Source organism: Lampris incognitus, chromosome 16 (assembly GCF_029633865.1).
Source record: "Lampris incognitus isolate fLamInc1 chromosome 16, fLamInc1.hap2, whole genome shotgun sequence".
Taxonomy (NCBI): domain Eukaryota; kingdom Metazoa; phylum Chordata; class Actinopteri; order Lampriformes; family Lampridae; genus Lampris; species Lampris incognitus.
Genome location: NC_079226.1, coordinates 11,652,670 through 11,668,211, shown reverse-complemented (window position 1 = coordinate 11,668,211; position 15,542 = coordinate 11,652,670). Strand labels below are relative to the sequence as shown.

The 15,542-nt window shown below is 44.3% G+C and overlaps 1 protein-coding gene across 1 annotated transcript in view; it reads right to left on the bottom strand.

Moving 5' to 3' along the window:
• sobpa (sine oculis binding protein homolog (Drosophila) a) overlaps positions 1 to 15,542 on the bottom strand; it is a 41,324-nt gene that overhangs the window by 15,374 nt on the left and 10,408 nt on the right. Inside the window, exons 2-5 of the mRNA XM_056296430.1 lie at positions 14,393 to 14,513; positions 13,376 to 13,585; positions 9,507 to 9,658; positions 8,938 to 8,961 (exon numbers count right to left, since the gene is read on the bottom strand). Of these exons, the coding sequence (XP_056152405.1) occupies positions 8,938 to 8,961; positions 9,507 to 9,658; positions 13,376 to 13,585; positions 14,393 to 14,513 (507 nt within the window). The remainder of the gene's footprint in view (positions 1 to 8,937; positions 8,962 to 9,506; positions 9,659 to 13,375; positions 13,586 to 14,392; positions 14,514 to 15,542) is intronic.

Genomic DNA, 15,542 nt, shown 5'->3' with positions numbered 1-15,542 from the left:
AACTGCTCACGATCTCTCGGCGCTTGGATGTTGTGTCATTGAAATCAAAAAGTTAATTTTTATTATTGATGCCAGAGTGAATCCGAGAGCCACCATTACTGTACGTTGCAACAGCTCCACCGGGTACAGGAGTCGATTTTTAACTCTGTCACTTGTTCTTCGGGATCAAGGTAGGAGAAAACGAAACATGGGATGATGGGTCAAAGGTTATTTAGAGGCTGCAGCAACTGGTTGTTTACGTGTTAGATGAACCTTGTAAGCCAGGTAGCCGTTGGAGACAGACCCATTAAATAAGATTGATTTGTGTTTCACAACGAACATTTTCTGGTTTCCTGTGTGACAGCTCTCCTCTCTCTCTCTCTCTTTTACACAAACACGCATAAAGAAAGGCATGTCTTCCAGTACGCATGAGGGAGGACATGCACGCAGTAATACGAATACATTTTTAAACTGGCTATCACACACACACACACACACACACACACACACACACACACACACACACACACACACACACACACACACACCTAAAAACAAAATCTTGGCAAGCAGATTAGCACACACACACACACACACACACACACACACACACACACACACACACACACACACATTTACAAAGCCATGCCATTGTATCATTATTCTGCCTCCAGTTCGTGCTATGACCCTCTGGCCTCATGCCAGTTCATTTACATATTGTACTAATGAGGTGTTGGCACTGTGTACAAGGCAAGACACACCAGCAACCACACACAGACAGAAGGAATAGATAGGCAGACAGACAGATAGATTAGATAGACGGATAGATAGATAGATAGACAGACAGACACAGACGGACAGATTAGATAGACAGAGAGACAGATAGATAGATAGATAGATAGATAGATAGATAGATAGATAGATAGATAGATAGATAGATAGATAGATAGATAGACACACAGACAGACACAGACATACAGATAGATAGATAGATAGATAGATAGATAGATAGATAGATAGATAGATAGATAGATAGATAGATAGATAGATAGATAGATAGATAGATAGTATTGTGTATTCCTGCTAATAAACCTATATACAATGAGCTGGAGGATCGTAGCTGTACCATGCAGTTGCACTATTTACAGTTCCCGTCTGGTTCAAGTCATATTTCTGACCACCTCTCTTCATTCTCCCCTGCTTCCCCTCACAGCATTTAATCAGACATATCAGAGATTCTCTCCAAAATGTATATTCAATTTAAGGAAAAAACTGCCACCTCCCAAAGCCAGGTTATCACTTTAAGGCCCCTCGAGTCCAGCAGGCAAGCGTGGCCTCAAGGCTGACTGGTTTTTTTAAAAAAGTTTTTCTAAAAGGTGTTGTGTTATTGCCGTTACACCACAGCTGCTGTTTGGCCCAAGTAGAGAATAAGACAGAGGAGTCGGAGTAAGAATGGCAGCGTGAGCCCTCACCTGCCCGGCGGCCCTCTGGTGATGCTGGTGTCCTGAGGGGATGGCGCGCCAGCTGTCGCTACGCTAGCTTCCATCTGGGCACGTATGCGTGCACAGGTGTGTATGCCCATCACCTGCCAAGAGAGCCGTGTTTCCCGGGAAAAGATGCTGATGTGTAGGCTCTCGAAAATCCATAGACAAATACATCCTCTACCGCCGATACTCAAATGAAGGTGTACTGACTGGCACGGCCCAGCTAACTGACGGGGAATAAGTCATTTTTCCTCATCTTATGATATCATTACAAAACTTTTTACCTCCCAAGTGTGTGCATATGTTGGGTTGCATGCATTCACTGTGTTCAAACGCATCCTTTCACTTTTGTATAATTACATTACTTTCATGATTTCTTGGTCATTTTATTACTATTCTTTGTCCTCTTACTGTATTTACTGTTATTGTGCTTATCGTTTCTCAATCTTGGAGAGTGGGAGGATGCCTGAGGAGTGGAGAAGAAGTATACTGGTACTGATTTTGAAGAACAAGGGTGATGTGCAGAACTGTAGCAACTACAGAGGTATAAAGTTGAGCAGCCACAGCATGAAGATATGGGAAAGAGTAATAGAAGCTAGGTTAAGAGGAGAGATGACGATTAGCGAGCAGCAGTATGGTTTCATGCCACGAAAGAGCACCACAGATGCGATGTTTGCTTTGAGAATGTTGATGGAGAAGTATAGAGAAGGTCAGAAGTAGTGACACTGTGTCTTCATGGATTTAGAGAAAGCATATGACAGGGTGCTGAGAGAGGAGGTGTGGTATTGTATAAGTCGGGAGTTGCAGAGAAGTATGTAGGAGTGGTGCAGGATATGGATGAGGGAAGTGTGACAGTGGTGAGGTGTGTGGTTGGAATGACAGATGGGTTCAAGGTGGAGGTGGGATTATATCAAGGATCGGCTCTGAGCCCTTTCTTGTTTGCAGTGGTGATGGACAGGTTGATGGACGAGATCAGGCAGGAGTCTCCGTGGACTATGATGTTTGTGGATGACATTGTGATCTGTAGTGAGAGTAGGGTGCAAGTTCAGGAGAGCCTGGAGAGGTGGAGGTATGCACTGGAAAGAACAGAATGAAAGTCACTAGGAGCAATACGGAATACCTATGCGTGAATGAGAGGGAGGACAGTGGAATGGTGAGGATGCAAGGAGTAGAGGTGACCAAGGCATATGAGATTAAATACTTGGGGTCAACTGTCCAAAGTAACGGGGGGTGCAAAAGAGAGGTGAAGAAGAGAGTGCAGGCAGGGTGGAGTGGGTGCAGAAGAGTGTCAGGAGTGATTTGTGACAGAAGGGTACCAGCAAGAGTTAAAGGGAAGGTTTACAGGATGGTTGTGAGACCAGCTATGTTGTATGGTTTTGAGACAGTGGCAGGTGGAGCAGGAGGTGGCAGCGTTGAAAACGCTAAGATCTTCGTGGGGAGTGACGAAGAAGGACAGGATTAGGGACGGTTATAGTATTAAAGGGACAGCTCAGGTTGGACGATTTGGAGACAAAGCAAGAGAGGCAAGATTGAGACGGTTTGGACATGTATGGAGGAGAGATGCTGGGTATATTGGGAGAAGGATGCTGAATATGGAGCAGCCAGGGAAGAGGGAAAGAGGAAGGCCAAAGAGGAGGTTTATGGATGTGGTGAGAGAGGACATGTAGGTGGCTGGTGTGATAGAGGAAGATGCAGAGGACAGGAAGAGATGGAAACGGATGATCCTCTGTGACGACCCCTAACAGGAGAAGCCAAAAGTAGTAGTAGTAGATTGTGTTTATCATTTCTATTTTATCAACCCTTGGTGTTTAATTTTGAAGTCTGTGGGAAACACACATGGAAGTAAGAATTTCACTGCAATCTGTACACATTACAAGGAAGAGCTTTGGCCTTTGACCTCATTAGGTTATTTCTGTTGTTTCTTCATAATGTTCATGTTATGTGGGTTATAAGATGTGTCTGGACATAAAAAAAAACATCCAGGGCGTCCAGGTAGCGTAGCAGTCTATTCCGTTGCCTACCAACATGGGGATCGCGAGTTTGAATCCCCATGTTACCTCTGGCTTGGTCGGGCGTCCCTACAGACACAACTGGCCGTGTCTGCGGGTGGCAAGCCGGATGTGGGTATGTGTCCTAGTCGCTGCACTAGCGCCTCCTCTGGTCGGTCAGAGCGCCTGTTCAGGGGGGAGGGAGAACTGGGGGGAGTAGCGTGACCTTCCCAAGCGCTACGTCCCCCTGGCGAAACTCCGCACTGTCAGGTGAAAAGAAGCGGCTGGCGACTCCACATGCATCGGAGGAGGCATGTGGTAGTCTGCAGCCCTCCCCGGATTGGCAGAAGGGGTGGAGCAGTGACCAGGATGGCTTGGAAGAGTGGGGTAATTGGCCAAGTACAATTGGGGAGAAAAATGGGGAAAAAAAACTGAAGATGCATGGTCCTTCTTCTGTAGGTTTTGTTCTTGTGTGTTTCCAAGAAAAACTTCACATTGTCACCAGCAGAATATCAACAAAGTCATCGTCACAGAGCACCTGTAATGTGTAATATGTCAAACGCTCGCCATTCAGACGAACTAAATGTACTCTTCATTACACTTTCTCCACAAGTTTACCGCTGCGACAAGTTGGGAGAAATGACGTGATGGCGTGCAGGTGTCACACAAGTTCATATCGGTGGCCCTACTTTTACAATGGCGGTGCCTAGTTAAGTTTGAGTACTCTCCTCTTTATTTCATGTAGAATGGCTGGCAGCTACGAGATAATCACCTTGCTGGCTGTGCCCTGCAGCTGGTTTAGACAGGCCCGAAGGCTTCCGAACCACCAGCGAGCATCAGTCACAACATGCTCACGCGCTCGAAACGCTCGGATGCACACACACAAAAATGTGCGCCATACAATTTCACACCCACAGGCATGTACACAAGCACATATAGAGCTGAGGCGAGCGTACACACACACACACACACACACACACAGAAGGGCACAAGACCCCCCCCTCCCATCCCCACCTACACACACACATACACATCCCTCTGTAGATGCAAGGTAAATTGCAGAGTATGTCGTGAAACGGGGAGGCAACCATGAGGCTGTGTATATTGCACATTATTCTCTGTGTGTGTGCGCTTGAGGTGATGTGACATTTCTGGGTTGACATGAAGAGGCACTCTGCCCCCTCGCGCCTGGGGGGGAGCTCCGGGGAACAGACACTGATGGAGGCCCCCGGGGGGTGGGGGTTGGGGTTCGCTGCGTGAACATGAAGACTGACACTGTGGCAGAAGAGCTAGTCTCCTTCCTGCTTGTCTAACGCTCTCACAAAATACCTCGCACAACGTGGGCGGGCGGGAGATTAAAAAGTGCATGTATGTATGTATGTATGTGTGTGTATATATATATATATATATATATATATGTATATGTGTTCACAGGATGTTGCAATGTGAACAATTCAGCAGCAAAGATATATTTTATATTTTATAGCTCACAGTTGTTAAATGGCAGAACAAGCCTGTTTCGTGCTCAGCGCACTCATCAGCTGTTCAAACCCCCCCATGTTGCCTCCAGCTTGGTCGGGCATCCTGACAGACCCAATTGGCCGTGTCTGCGGGTGGGAAGCCGGGTGTGGGTATGTGTCCTGGTTGCTACACTAGCGCCTCCTCTGGTCGGTCGGGGGGCACCTGTTCAGGGGAGAGGGGGAACTGGGGGGAATAATGTGATCCTCCCACGCGCTACGTCCCCCTGGTGAAACTCCTCACTGTCAGGTGAAAAGAAGCGGCTGGCGACTTCACATGTATCAGAGGAGTCATGTGGGAGTTTGCAGCCCTCCCCCGGATTGGAAGAGGGGGTGGAGTAGCGACCGGGACGACTCCACAGAGTAGGGTAATTGGCTGGATACAATTGCGGAGAAAAAGGGGGAACCCCCCCCCCAAAAAAAGCATGACATGATGTAAATGATACAATGGTTTATTTTACTTTAACGGTTGTGGTCCTCAAAAAAAAAAAAGGTACAATATGATTATTATATGGTTGTAATAACAGACATATCAGGCTATGGTCCCTGTAAATGCTGCTTTTATGAGCATATTTTTTTAGTATTTCCTCTCCTGGGAGCTTTTGACATGTAGCTCACCAATTTACACATACCACGAGGTATTTTCAGAGGAAACCGAGTCCAAAAACTCTAAACTGATGCCAAATCACAATACAAAGGAGGCCATTTGGACTACCGCAGTGGCAACAACTACAATGTGTGTGTCTGTGTGTGTGCGTGTGTATAAGCAAGAGAGAAACCGATATTGTGCCGTGGTATATGTTAAAGGAAGGCATCACATAGCCACACACATACTATATCTACACATAGTCTAAAGCGAGAGTCCAACACCCCGAACCTGACATTCCCTAAAACTGTCAATCCTAAAACCCTCAAGAACCATTTAAATGACAGGATTAGATACCTCAAAGTTATCGCAGATCCTCCCTTCGACAAGTAAATTTCAACTGAAACTGGCCTTGCAGCCACGATACCGGAGCAGCACATGAAACTGAGCAGAGACAGTAAGCTGAGGTGGATTTCAAAAGTGAAGAGAGAGGAGAAGATAAAAAAAACAAGATGTGTGTAATGATCAAAAGTGGAGCGGCAGAGAGAGAGAGAGAGAGGGAGTGAGCGGGCGTAGTGAGGTGACAGAATGAAGAGAGACGAGGACGCGATACCTTACATACCAACTAATCCAAAATCTTCAGTCACAAAGTAAACGACCAAACACGTAATTAGTCCAAGTATAGCTATCAATCATCACTCGCCCCACACACACACAAACACACACACACACACACACACACAATGTGACGTTATGCAGAGGATATGTGAGAAACTAACTGCCAACCCCCCCCCCCCCCATCCCAACCCCCACCCCGCTACCCCCTTTCTAAATCTCAAAGCCATAGTCACCATAAGAGCGGATTGAGTTGCACGGATGAGGCAGCTGAAGATATTTCATGCAACACGATGCCAAGGCCTTTGCCCACCCGGACCTCCTCCCAAAACCCGCACCCCTCTACCCCACCCCCCCAACATCTCCATTCCCTTATCCAACACACACATGAGATCCTTTTTCAGCTGTGACAATATTTTTTTTTCTACCGTACTGGACATAAAAAGCCCGGGGTGGGGGGTGGTGGTGGTGGGGTGAGACTGTGTTGTTGTGGCCAACCTTGTGGGTGCATGAGGAAAGAAACATGTGGGTATTACTTACACAAATGGCGTGTATGAATGTGCAAGTGCCAGATAAACAAAGAATCCGAGCCGCTGCAGCAGACAAGGCCTTTCCTGTGTTTTGGCCATTACAGCTGTTGTGGGGATGTTGTACTACCTCCACTCTGCCGCATGACGAGATAGAAAAACCCCCCCCAGATGTGTCTGACTGGGAACGTTAATATCTAAACGAGACTCCAATACGTGTATATAGTGTGGTCGTCCTCCAGGCTGGGGACTATCGATTGCTTTGGCTGGCTATGTCTGCTGCATTATGAGCAGGGCTTCTTCTTTGGCTCAACTTGGGTGCAATAATTTCAATATCAACGGACGAGAACAAGAGTGAACGTCGACCCTGATCAGAATGGGGGGAAAAAATGTGTACAGGAGTATTTTTCTGTTTGACGGGCTAACTGAATGAAATACGCTATCGATCTTGGAGTCGTTCTGTCAGACCTGTAAACCGATAAGCTGACGCCCAACAAGCTGCATGTAAAGGTTTTATTTTGGCCTCACGTGTCATCTTCAATTGAGACGTCCCAAATTAGGTCCCGTGAAATGATTTTTTCCCACAATTTTTTCACTCGTTACCACTTTTAACAGCACTTAATTTACATCTATTTAACACCTATGTTCTATAAATTCCTGAAAAAGTATTTCACTTTATTTTTTGTATCTGGCCAATTTTTTTCATAATGGGTCAAGAAATTGGTTGTATCTTTACCTCTTTATCGTCCTTTATGAGCATACTTTTTCTGTCTATCCACTTGTTACCCTGAAAGCCACCCGTCCCGTGGATAAATCCAAGCCCTCGCATCCAATTAAGTGACCTTTGAAAGGTGTGGACTTCCTTTTTTGCTTGTAAAGCCTAAAGGAACTGTCTGACCCCGAAAGCCCCGAGTATACATTGTGGAATAAACATGTGATATATTTCCATCCATCCATCCATTATCTGAACTGCTTATCCTGCTCTCAGGGTGGCGGGGATGCTGGAGCCTATCCCAGCAGTCCTTGGGCGGCAGGCGGGGAGACACCCTGGACAGGCCGCCAGGCCATCACACAGGGCCAACATACACACACACACACTCACATTCACACCTAGAGATAATTTAGTACGGCCGATTCACCTGACCTACGTCTTTGGACTGTGGGGTGTAACCCCTGCAGACACGGGGAGAACATGCAAACTCCACACAGAGGACGACCCCCAAGGCTGGACTGCCCCAGGGGCTCGAACCCACAACCTTCTTGCTGTGAGGCGACCACGCTAACCACTGCGCCACCTGTGAAATATTTCATTAAAACAAAAGTTTAAGGTATGAGATGGTGTGAAAAATCTTGTGCAAAACTTTCAGACAGAATAAAAAGCAGTAGCATAATCTTGGAAAAGTTGTACAGTTTTTAGAGTGATTTCTATAGACTGATTTTAATTGCCTTTTTGCATAAAAATATGAAGCCTTTGCCATAACAGCTTCATATTTAAGCCGCTCAACTTTAACACAAGCCCATATATTTAGAGCTCAGGAATTATCGACGCTGTATCTACATTCAGCATCATGTTTACGTACGGCCTCCATCACTGATCTTTTCCGGATCGACACAGTAAGAGTCCAGTCGGTTTGAATGCGTTCCACACAGGCGTGCGTTGTGCGAGCACTGTGCACAACCCTTTCATACACTTTTACTGCCTTCCTCTGAAAGCTCGGAGATAAAAAAAAAAAAGAGCCAGTTAAAAAGATGTGGCTTTTCATCTGGTACGAAGCCGCATATCCGCTGAAGCTGTCACAAGCTTCTCTCGCGAGGTCTTAACACGTCAGAGAGTCCTTACCCCAACCAGGACTCAATCTGTCATCCGCTATCAACTCCAAACATCTAACGAAATGAACCCACAGGCCCACACGGAGGGGGAAAAAAACAACAAAAAACTAAAGTGCATCTGAGATGTTAAGGTAGGGAAATAAAAGACACATATGTGCGACGGGACAGTACAGCAGACACAAGGCTCAGCTCCATTCTCATGCTGTGGAGGAAAAAGTGCCAGAAAAAAAAAAAAAACGAAGAAAAAAAATTATCAGAACAATTATCGCTAACTCGAAATGAACAAGACACATGTGCGCCCCCTATCCAGCTCTGTGTCCAGTTAACAGTGCTCAATAAAGTGATTATGTTTGGATGAATAACTGACTTTAGGGACAAACAAAGAAGGAGAGTAAAACAATTCATACTCACAGTGTAATTCCTTACAAATCCAAGCTTTGGTACAAGAGAGAGAGGAGATTGTTTTAAACTATGATCATCAAGGGGAAAACGAGAAAACACTCACAATAATGGCTGCCTTCTTTCTTTAGTGATCATAGAGGACCAACACATTGTGTGAGCTGACTGCCTGAAAGGTATTCCTGGTGGAAATCCATGATTTAATGTCCGTGGATTTTTGGCAAATTTAGCCGCGAGATAAAAAGGCACCGGGAGGCTCTTAGGCTTACAATTACGAGCAATAACTTTCAGAGAGTCTCATTTAGACGGGCAGATGGAAAATCTGAGTAGGACAGGATTCGGAATAACAACTGCTGAGGTGGGAATGGATTTAGAATCCCCCTATTCAGGGAATATATATATATATATATATATATATATATATATATATATATATATATATTTGTATATCCAGATGGACGAACATCCAACATGTTAACACGAGAGGGAAAATCATTATGAGTTTGGTTGCTTTTGCAGCCTGCTCCTGTGAATTTGACTGTCTAAACACAGTGCCAGGTGTGACGGAGGAGGGATCTTACCTTGTTTCTCTTGAAATAGGCTCTGCGGCAGGCGGCGAAGCACTTCTCGCTGCAAAAGCTCTTCAGTTCGCTCCCCATGCTCAGCGAGTACCGTTTGACGCCAACTTTCTGGCACCAGGCACACATGATCTGCACGTTGGCGATGTCTTCATCTGCGGGGTGGGGTGGGGGGGGTTATGGAAAGTGACATTTATTATGCAGCTCAAGTTCAACTTGCAATCCAGTTTGTGCATGGAATTTAAATACAGGACAGTTGGCTAGCTATTACAATAACACTGGCTATTATTTGAATATTATCCCAAAAATATATGCAAATATGTGCAATGGTCCAACAAGCTGCCAAAGACCCACCTCCCCCCTCTCTAGAGCTGCAAACATATTGGATGCCATGTTCCCTAAATGAATATATTAACTGAATGCTGAAATTATATCTATGGACTTACATGTATAGCTTATTTTCTGTTACATAACTCGCAAACGTTTCTTTGTATGATGTATCAGGTTTTGTACCTGCAAAATGTTATGCATTACTTAGTAAGCTGTCAATGTCAGCCAGAATAATACAGGAATAAGCGATATCTTTTCAGTTACAGGTGTGGAAGTCAATGGTATAGGATTTAAGTGAACGTGCAGCCACAAAATGTACAACAGAGCCAGGGATATAGGGGGAAAAGTGCATTTGCAGACGTCCGCTGTAGATATTAGACATCTTAAACTGGACCTGGGGAGAAACTGGACCCTGATAATGTTCACGCTATGGGGACCAGTATCTACTCAAGGGGCTCATTAGGAAGGTCTCGCTGCAACTAATTAACAAGACATTTAATCTTCTATTGGGTCTTGTAAAATGTATTTAAAATGTATTATTTATTTAAGACAAGTGAAAAACTAAATGCTAATTTGGAGAATGAATTCTCATTTCTTCCACTATTCATCAACTATTTCAAGAGTTTTCTTGGTACTACAATGAGATGCTTGACCCTGCATTGTTTCAAGATAGGGACACGGGTTCTGAAATTATTTCACAACTGAAACAGAATTATCTGCATCGCTTATTTAAGAGAAGAAGAAACGAGGACACATCAGGTGGCTCACCCCAGCATAAAAATCAAATGCTAAAAATGACCCAGGTCTTGCACACACGACTCGTGAGCGTTTTTCCCATCTGCCAAATGTTACTTGAACAGATCAATAAATAAGAATGGATATGTATTGCCATTTTCTGTAAAAACAGTACGCCGAAAATGTGACTGTCCTTAAGAAAAACCAATTGAGGTTCGTTCTAAATTGCTAAATCCCAGTGCTTGACGCATTGTCATTAACACATCAGTGACAAATTCATAACCCTCCCCCCCAAAAAAGAAAACTTTAATGTGTCTTTTGTTACAAACTACGACTGCTGCTGCTAATGTGCTATAGCCCCCCCCCCAAGACACACACATTTGCACAGTTGCATTGAGAGAGGTCCTCTGAGAATCCTTCCAATAACCCCCAATTATCACATTATGACTACCAGGGTGTGAGAGTGAAAAAAAAAACTCAGACCCATTAGTCTTTCACCCCCGTTCACCTCCTTATCGCACGCCGGCCGGGCTTTTCACCTCTTGTTAAGCTTAATGGATCTGCAGGGCCATCATATTTTAAGTAAAGACTAACTCACAATTAGGGGAATATGTCCCCGGGGCCCCCAAGATAGCACGGTGGACCCGGCATGCATATTTTATGTCCCTTGGTATCCCCCCACCCCCACCCCTTCACTCATTCCTATAGTGTCTCTCTTTCTCTCCTTCTGTCTGACATTATCCAGGTTGGTGTCAACCGGAGTGACAAAAAAAAAAAAAAGAAGAAAAAAAAAGAGCGGCATTTGGATGGCACATTATTATTGTCCTCCGATGCAGGGCCCTCTCTCCAAAAAATAAAAATAAAAAAAATATTGCATGAGTTCAAGTATGTGAAATGAACAGAGAATGAAGGCGGACACATTATCACGACATAGTGTCACTGATTTCACAGTTATCTCAATATTTTAAAACAAAAAGCCATCTGGGGGAAGGTTGGGGGGGGGGGGTTAGTGTTGTTCACCTTCCCACGTCCTGGCACCTCTCTACACGTTTGCTTGCTCAAAAACATTCACATCTGCAGGAGGAGGAAAAAGATGCCAGCAATTATGCAGCCTCCATCCTAAATGCCACCATCATTCCACCATACCTGAACCTCAAAAGGCCCTTTGTCGGATTTTGCGGGGTGCATGAATAATTCAGCTCGGTGTGGGGTGGGGGTGGGGGTGGGGTGGGGCTGGGTTGGAGAGGTAGAAATAGGGGTGTCGGCCCGGGTGGTGGGTGGGTCGGTGTTGAGCTTTTAGCGGGACCACACCATCTGTTTCCCCGCCTAAGAAAGGCCTGTGGGGACTCCTCTTGGGCGATGCCAGGGCAGCTCGCTTCTCTCCACCAGGGCGTACCGACCTCCTGCGCCACAGCAGACGTGGCAAATAATGAAGGCCTTGTGTCTGGCTGTGGAGTGCCGACATTTCCACAGAGACTAAATGTGGTTAATGTTGACACATTGGGCAGGTGGAGGAAAACAAGGGAGGATACAGCAGGTATCCAGCTCATTAGTCCAAAAGTGTGGCTGCCTGGTTCTGTAGTGTGGTGTGGTAAAGACAAAGTTTTGCACTGCAGAAACATCCACAGTTAATTTGATTTGCAAGTAGGGTCACACTTTAAATACAACATAAGTTTTCTCAGGAACAGTTATGGAAAAAAAAAAACCCAAGACAGTTCTTCTCTTTGGGCATGGTGACAGGGGAAAGGTCTGCTGTGTTTGTATATGTGTATGTGTATGTTTGTGTTTGTTTAGGTATTTGCACCTGTGCTTGCACGTGTGCACAGGTATGCACATATTTGTATACAGTAGATGTGTAAGTACATTCATTTCTTTGAGCAAGCATGTGAGCTCACGTCCACCCATGCATGCATCTTTGCAAAAAGCTACAGGCAGAACTGTTCCACAGGCTGTACGAAGTGTGCGACTGCACAGGGCCTTGTGCCTCTAGGGCCTCGCGGCTGGCCTGCAATCCTGCAGTTTTTTTTAATATATTTTTTTTATGACTGTTCTTGACCCAAAATGCTTCTAAAATGAAATCCCTGTGTGTCACATGAAAAAAAAAAACCTAACAAATTATACAGCTTTTTTCATTCTCAATATCGCATCGTTACGTAGTGCCTGCTCCATCTTGCTGCTTACTGCGAGGAAGACGGAGAAGGAAGAAACAATATTGGCTTCACAAGAGTGTGACCAGTTTTGTAAACACGAGCTGGGTGCTGAGAAAAGGGAAAAAATGTAAAAAGAAGGAAGAAATTCATAAATCCCTGTGAGGATCGCTGAATAAATTTGTCAACACTTCCAGAGATGTGGTAGCTGAGCAGGTGCCCAAAACGGGTACATGTGACTGTGACCTTAGGCTACATGTAATGACAGGTCTGACAAATGATCTGAAAATCTAAATGAAATGTAGGCTATAGAGCTGAAATATTGAATTGTAACATAGTGTCATACTTCAACATGCCAAAATAAAGTGACAGCTGAGCTGACTTGATATAAAGGCAATAGTTTTATAGTTGATTTTTTTCATTAGCAAGACTATAAAAAAAGTCATAGCTTAGACGATGTGCATGATGATGCTGTATTATTCTACTTGTTAAAAATGTATTGTACCGAGAATACGTGTGCAGCAGAACTAGAATAGCTATGTGCGTGTGAACATGATTCATGCGCATGCATGTCAATGAGCAGGGCCTCGAATGTCAAGTTCATACAGGGCCTCGCAACCCCCCCTCCCCCCCGGTCCTGGCTACAAGGATAGAAAGTACCTGTGGGAGGCTTGATCAGTGGAGGCGGGATCATCGGGACTATGATTGGCAGGTTGCCATGCTCCTTGGTGCTGGGTGTGGATGTGGATGGCGTGGTGGAGGGTTCTGTGACTCCGTTCCTGGAAGCTGGCATGGAGTGGGAGCTGTTGGCTCGATCCGGAGAGCCTTCATTGCTCTCTGTTGAAGCTGGGATTTTTGGCAAAGAGTTTTCTAGAAGGATGGAATTCAGCCAGAAAGTATTGCCACAAAATGGTGTAGTTCACTCTGGCAAAGTGCATCAGCTAAAACATAATGTAATGCAATGTATGCGAGAAAGTGTGGCTTTAGCAGCTTACACTGCAGACAAGTAAGCCAGAGTCTAAAGCAAAACGCGGGTCAGTAACACGTTGGTTGTGATGAGCTTAACAAATTCAAATTTAACTCATCCACACTGACATTCAACATACTCCCAATAGCCACATACTATGTTTCGTGTTATGTTAATGAAATATCAATACATGTTTCTACACCTTTTATCCAATATTTGCATAGTATAATTACAGACTGGATAATAAAGGTGTCACAAATGTTGATTGTTCAAGTATAAATTAAACAAATGGTGACACTTCTACGCTTGATAGAGAGCTCTCATTTTTAAAAAATCATAAATTCCACTGATAAACACAATATATTAACCATTAGAAATAGTCACAATACAGTTTCAAAATTTTCCTCATGTGCGTATTTTTTCTAAGGGTGATGCCTCACTTGACACCTGGAACTAAGAAACAGTCATAGATAACCCATATATGGACACTGTTACCTTGTAAAACCTCTGAACTATGTATGATGTAGGTTGTTGTGACTCTATAAGATTGTATGTTGATACAAAATAATGAAACAAAAAACAGTCACGGTATTTTGCCATAAAATTAGAGAGAATCCTTTGGACTTGGTGTTGCTGGGGCCACATACGCTAAAAAAAAACTGCTTTGGCTAAAAGCAGGTACTGAAATGCCATGTGTTACTGCTACATACCTTTGAGAACAGAGATGTGCTGTGGGGTCTCCCCTATCTCAAGGTTGTCAGAGTCTCTCAGCTCGACCTTGTCGTAGCCGTACCAGCCCAGAAGCTCATTCATGGTGTTCTCCGCAAAACTCTGCAGAAAATAAAAATCAGCTTTTTAAACTCACAAGAGTCTATATGATACCAACACAGATCAGAGAAGACAGTTATTTGCACAATCTGATATTGCCGTGTTGGTTTTTCCCAAGACATCATAATTAGTGTTGCTCCAGGACCGTCATTGCAATAGTTCAATCACGTTGTTGTGCTCTCATGCCTTTGCGACACGTGGAAAAAGTCTGGAAAATTACCAAACTTCAACCTAAACCTAACCTTAACCCAACACCTACCTTACCCTATCCTACCCTAACCGATAGCCAACCTTAACCTAATGCAGCCCCTCATCTTTGGTCTGCTTTTGTGCAGCAGCAAATGACTCGGCAGGCTGTATGGATTCATGCACGTGTTTTTATTGCACAAACATTACCCTAACCTTAACGACAGCTAACCTTAATCTAACACTTACCTTACCCTAACTGATAGATAACCTTAACCTAACGAAACCTTGCCCTAACCTTAACCGACAGCTAACCTTAACCTAGCAAAACCTTACCCTAACCTTAACCGACAGCTAACCTTAATCTAACACTTACCTTACCCTAACTGGTAGATAACCTTAACCTACCGAAACTTTACCCTAGCCTTAACGATAGCTAACCTTAACCTAACAAAACCTTACCCTAACCTTAACGACAGCTAACCTTAATCTAACACGTACCTTACCCTAACTGATAGATAACCTTAACCTAACGAAACCTTACCCTAACCTTAACCGATAGCTAACCTTAATCTAACACGTACCTTACCCTAACTGATAGATAACCTTAACCTAACGAAACCTTACCCTAACCTTAACCGATAGCTAACCTTAATCTAACACGTACCTTACCCTAACTGATAGATAACCTTAACCTAACAAAACCTTACCCTAACCTTAACAACAGCTAACCTTAACCTAACAAAACCTTACCCTAACCTTAACGACAGCTAACCTCAACCTAACATAACCTTACCCTAACCTTAACGACAGCTAACCTTAACCTAACAAAACCTTACCCTAACC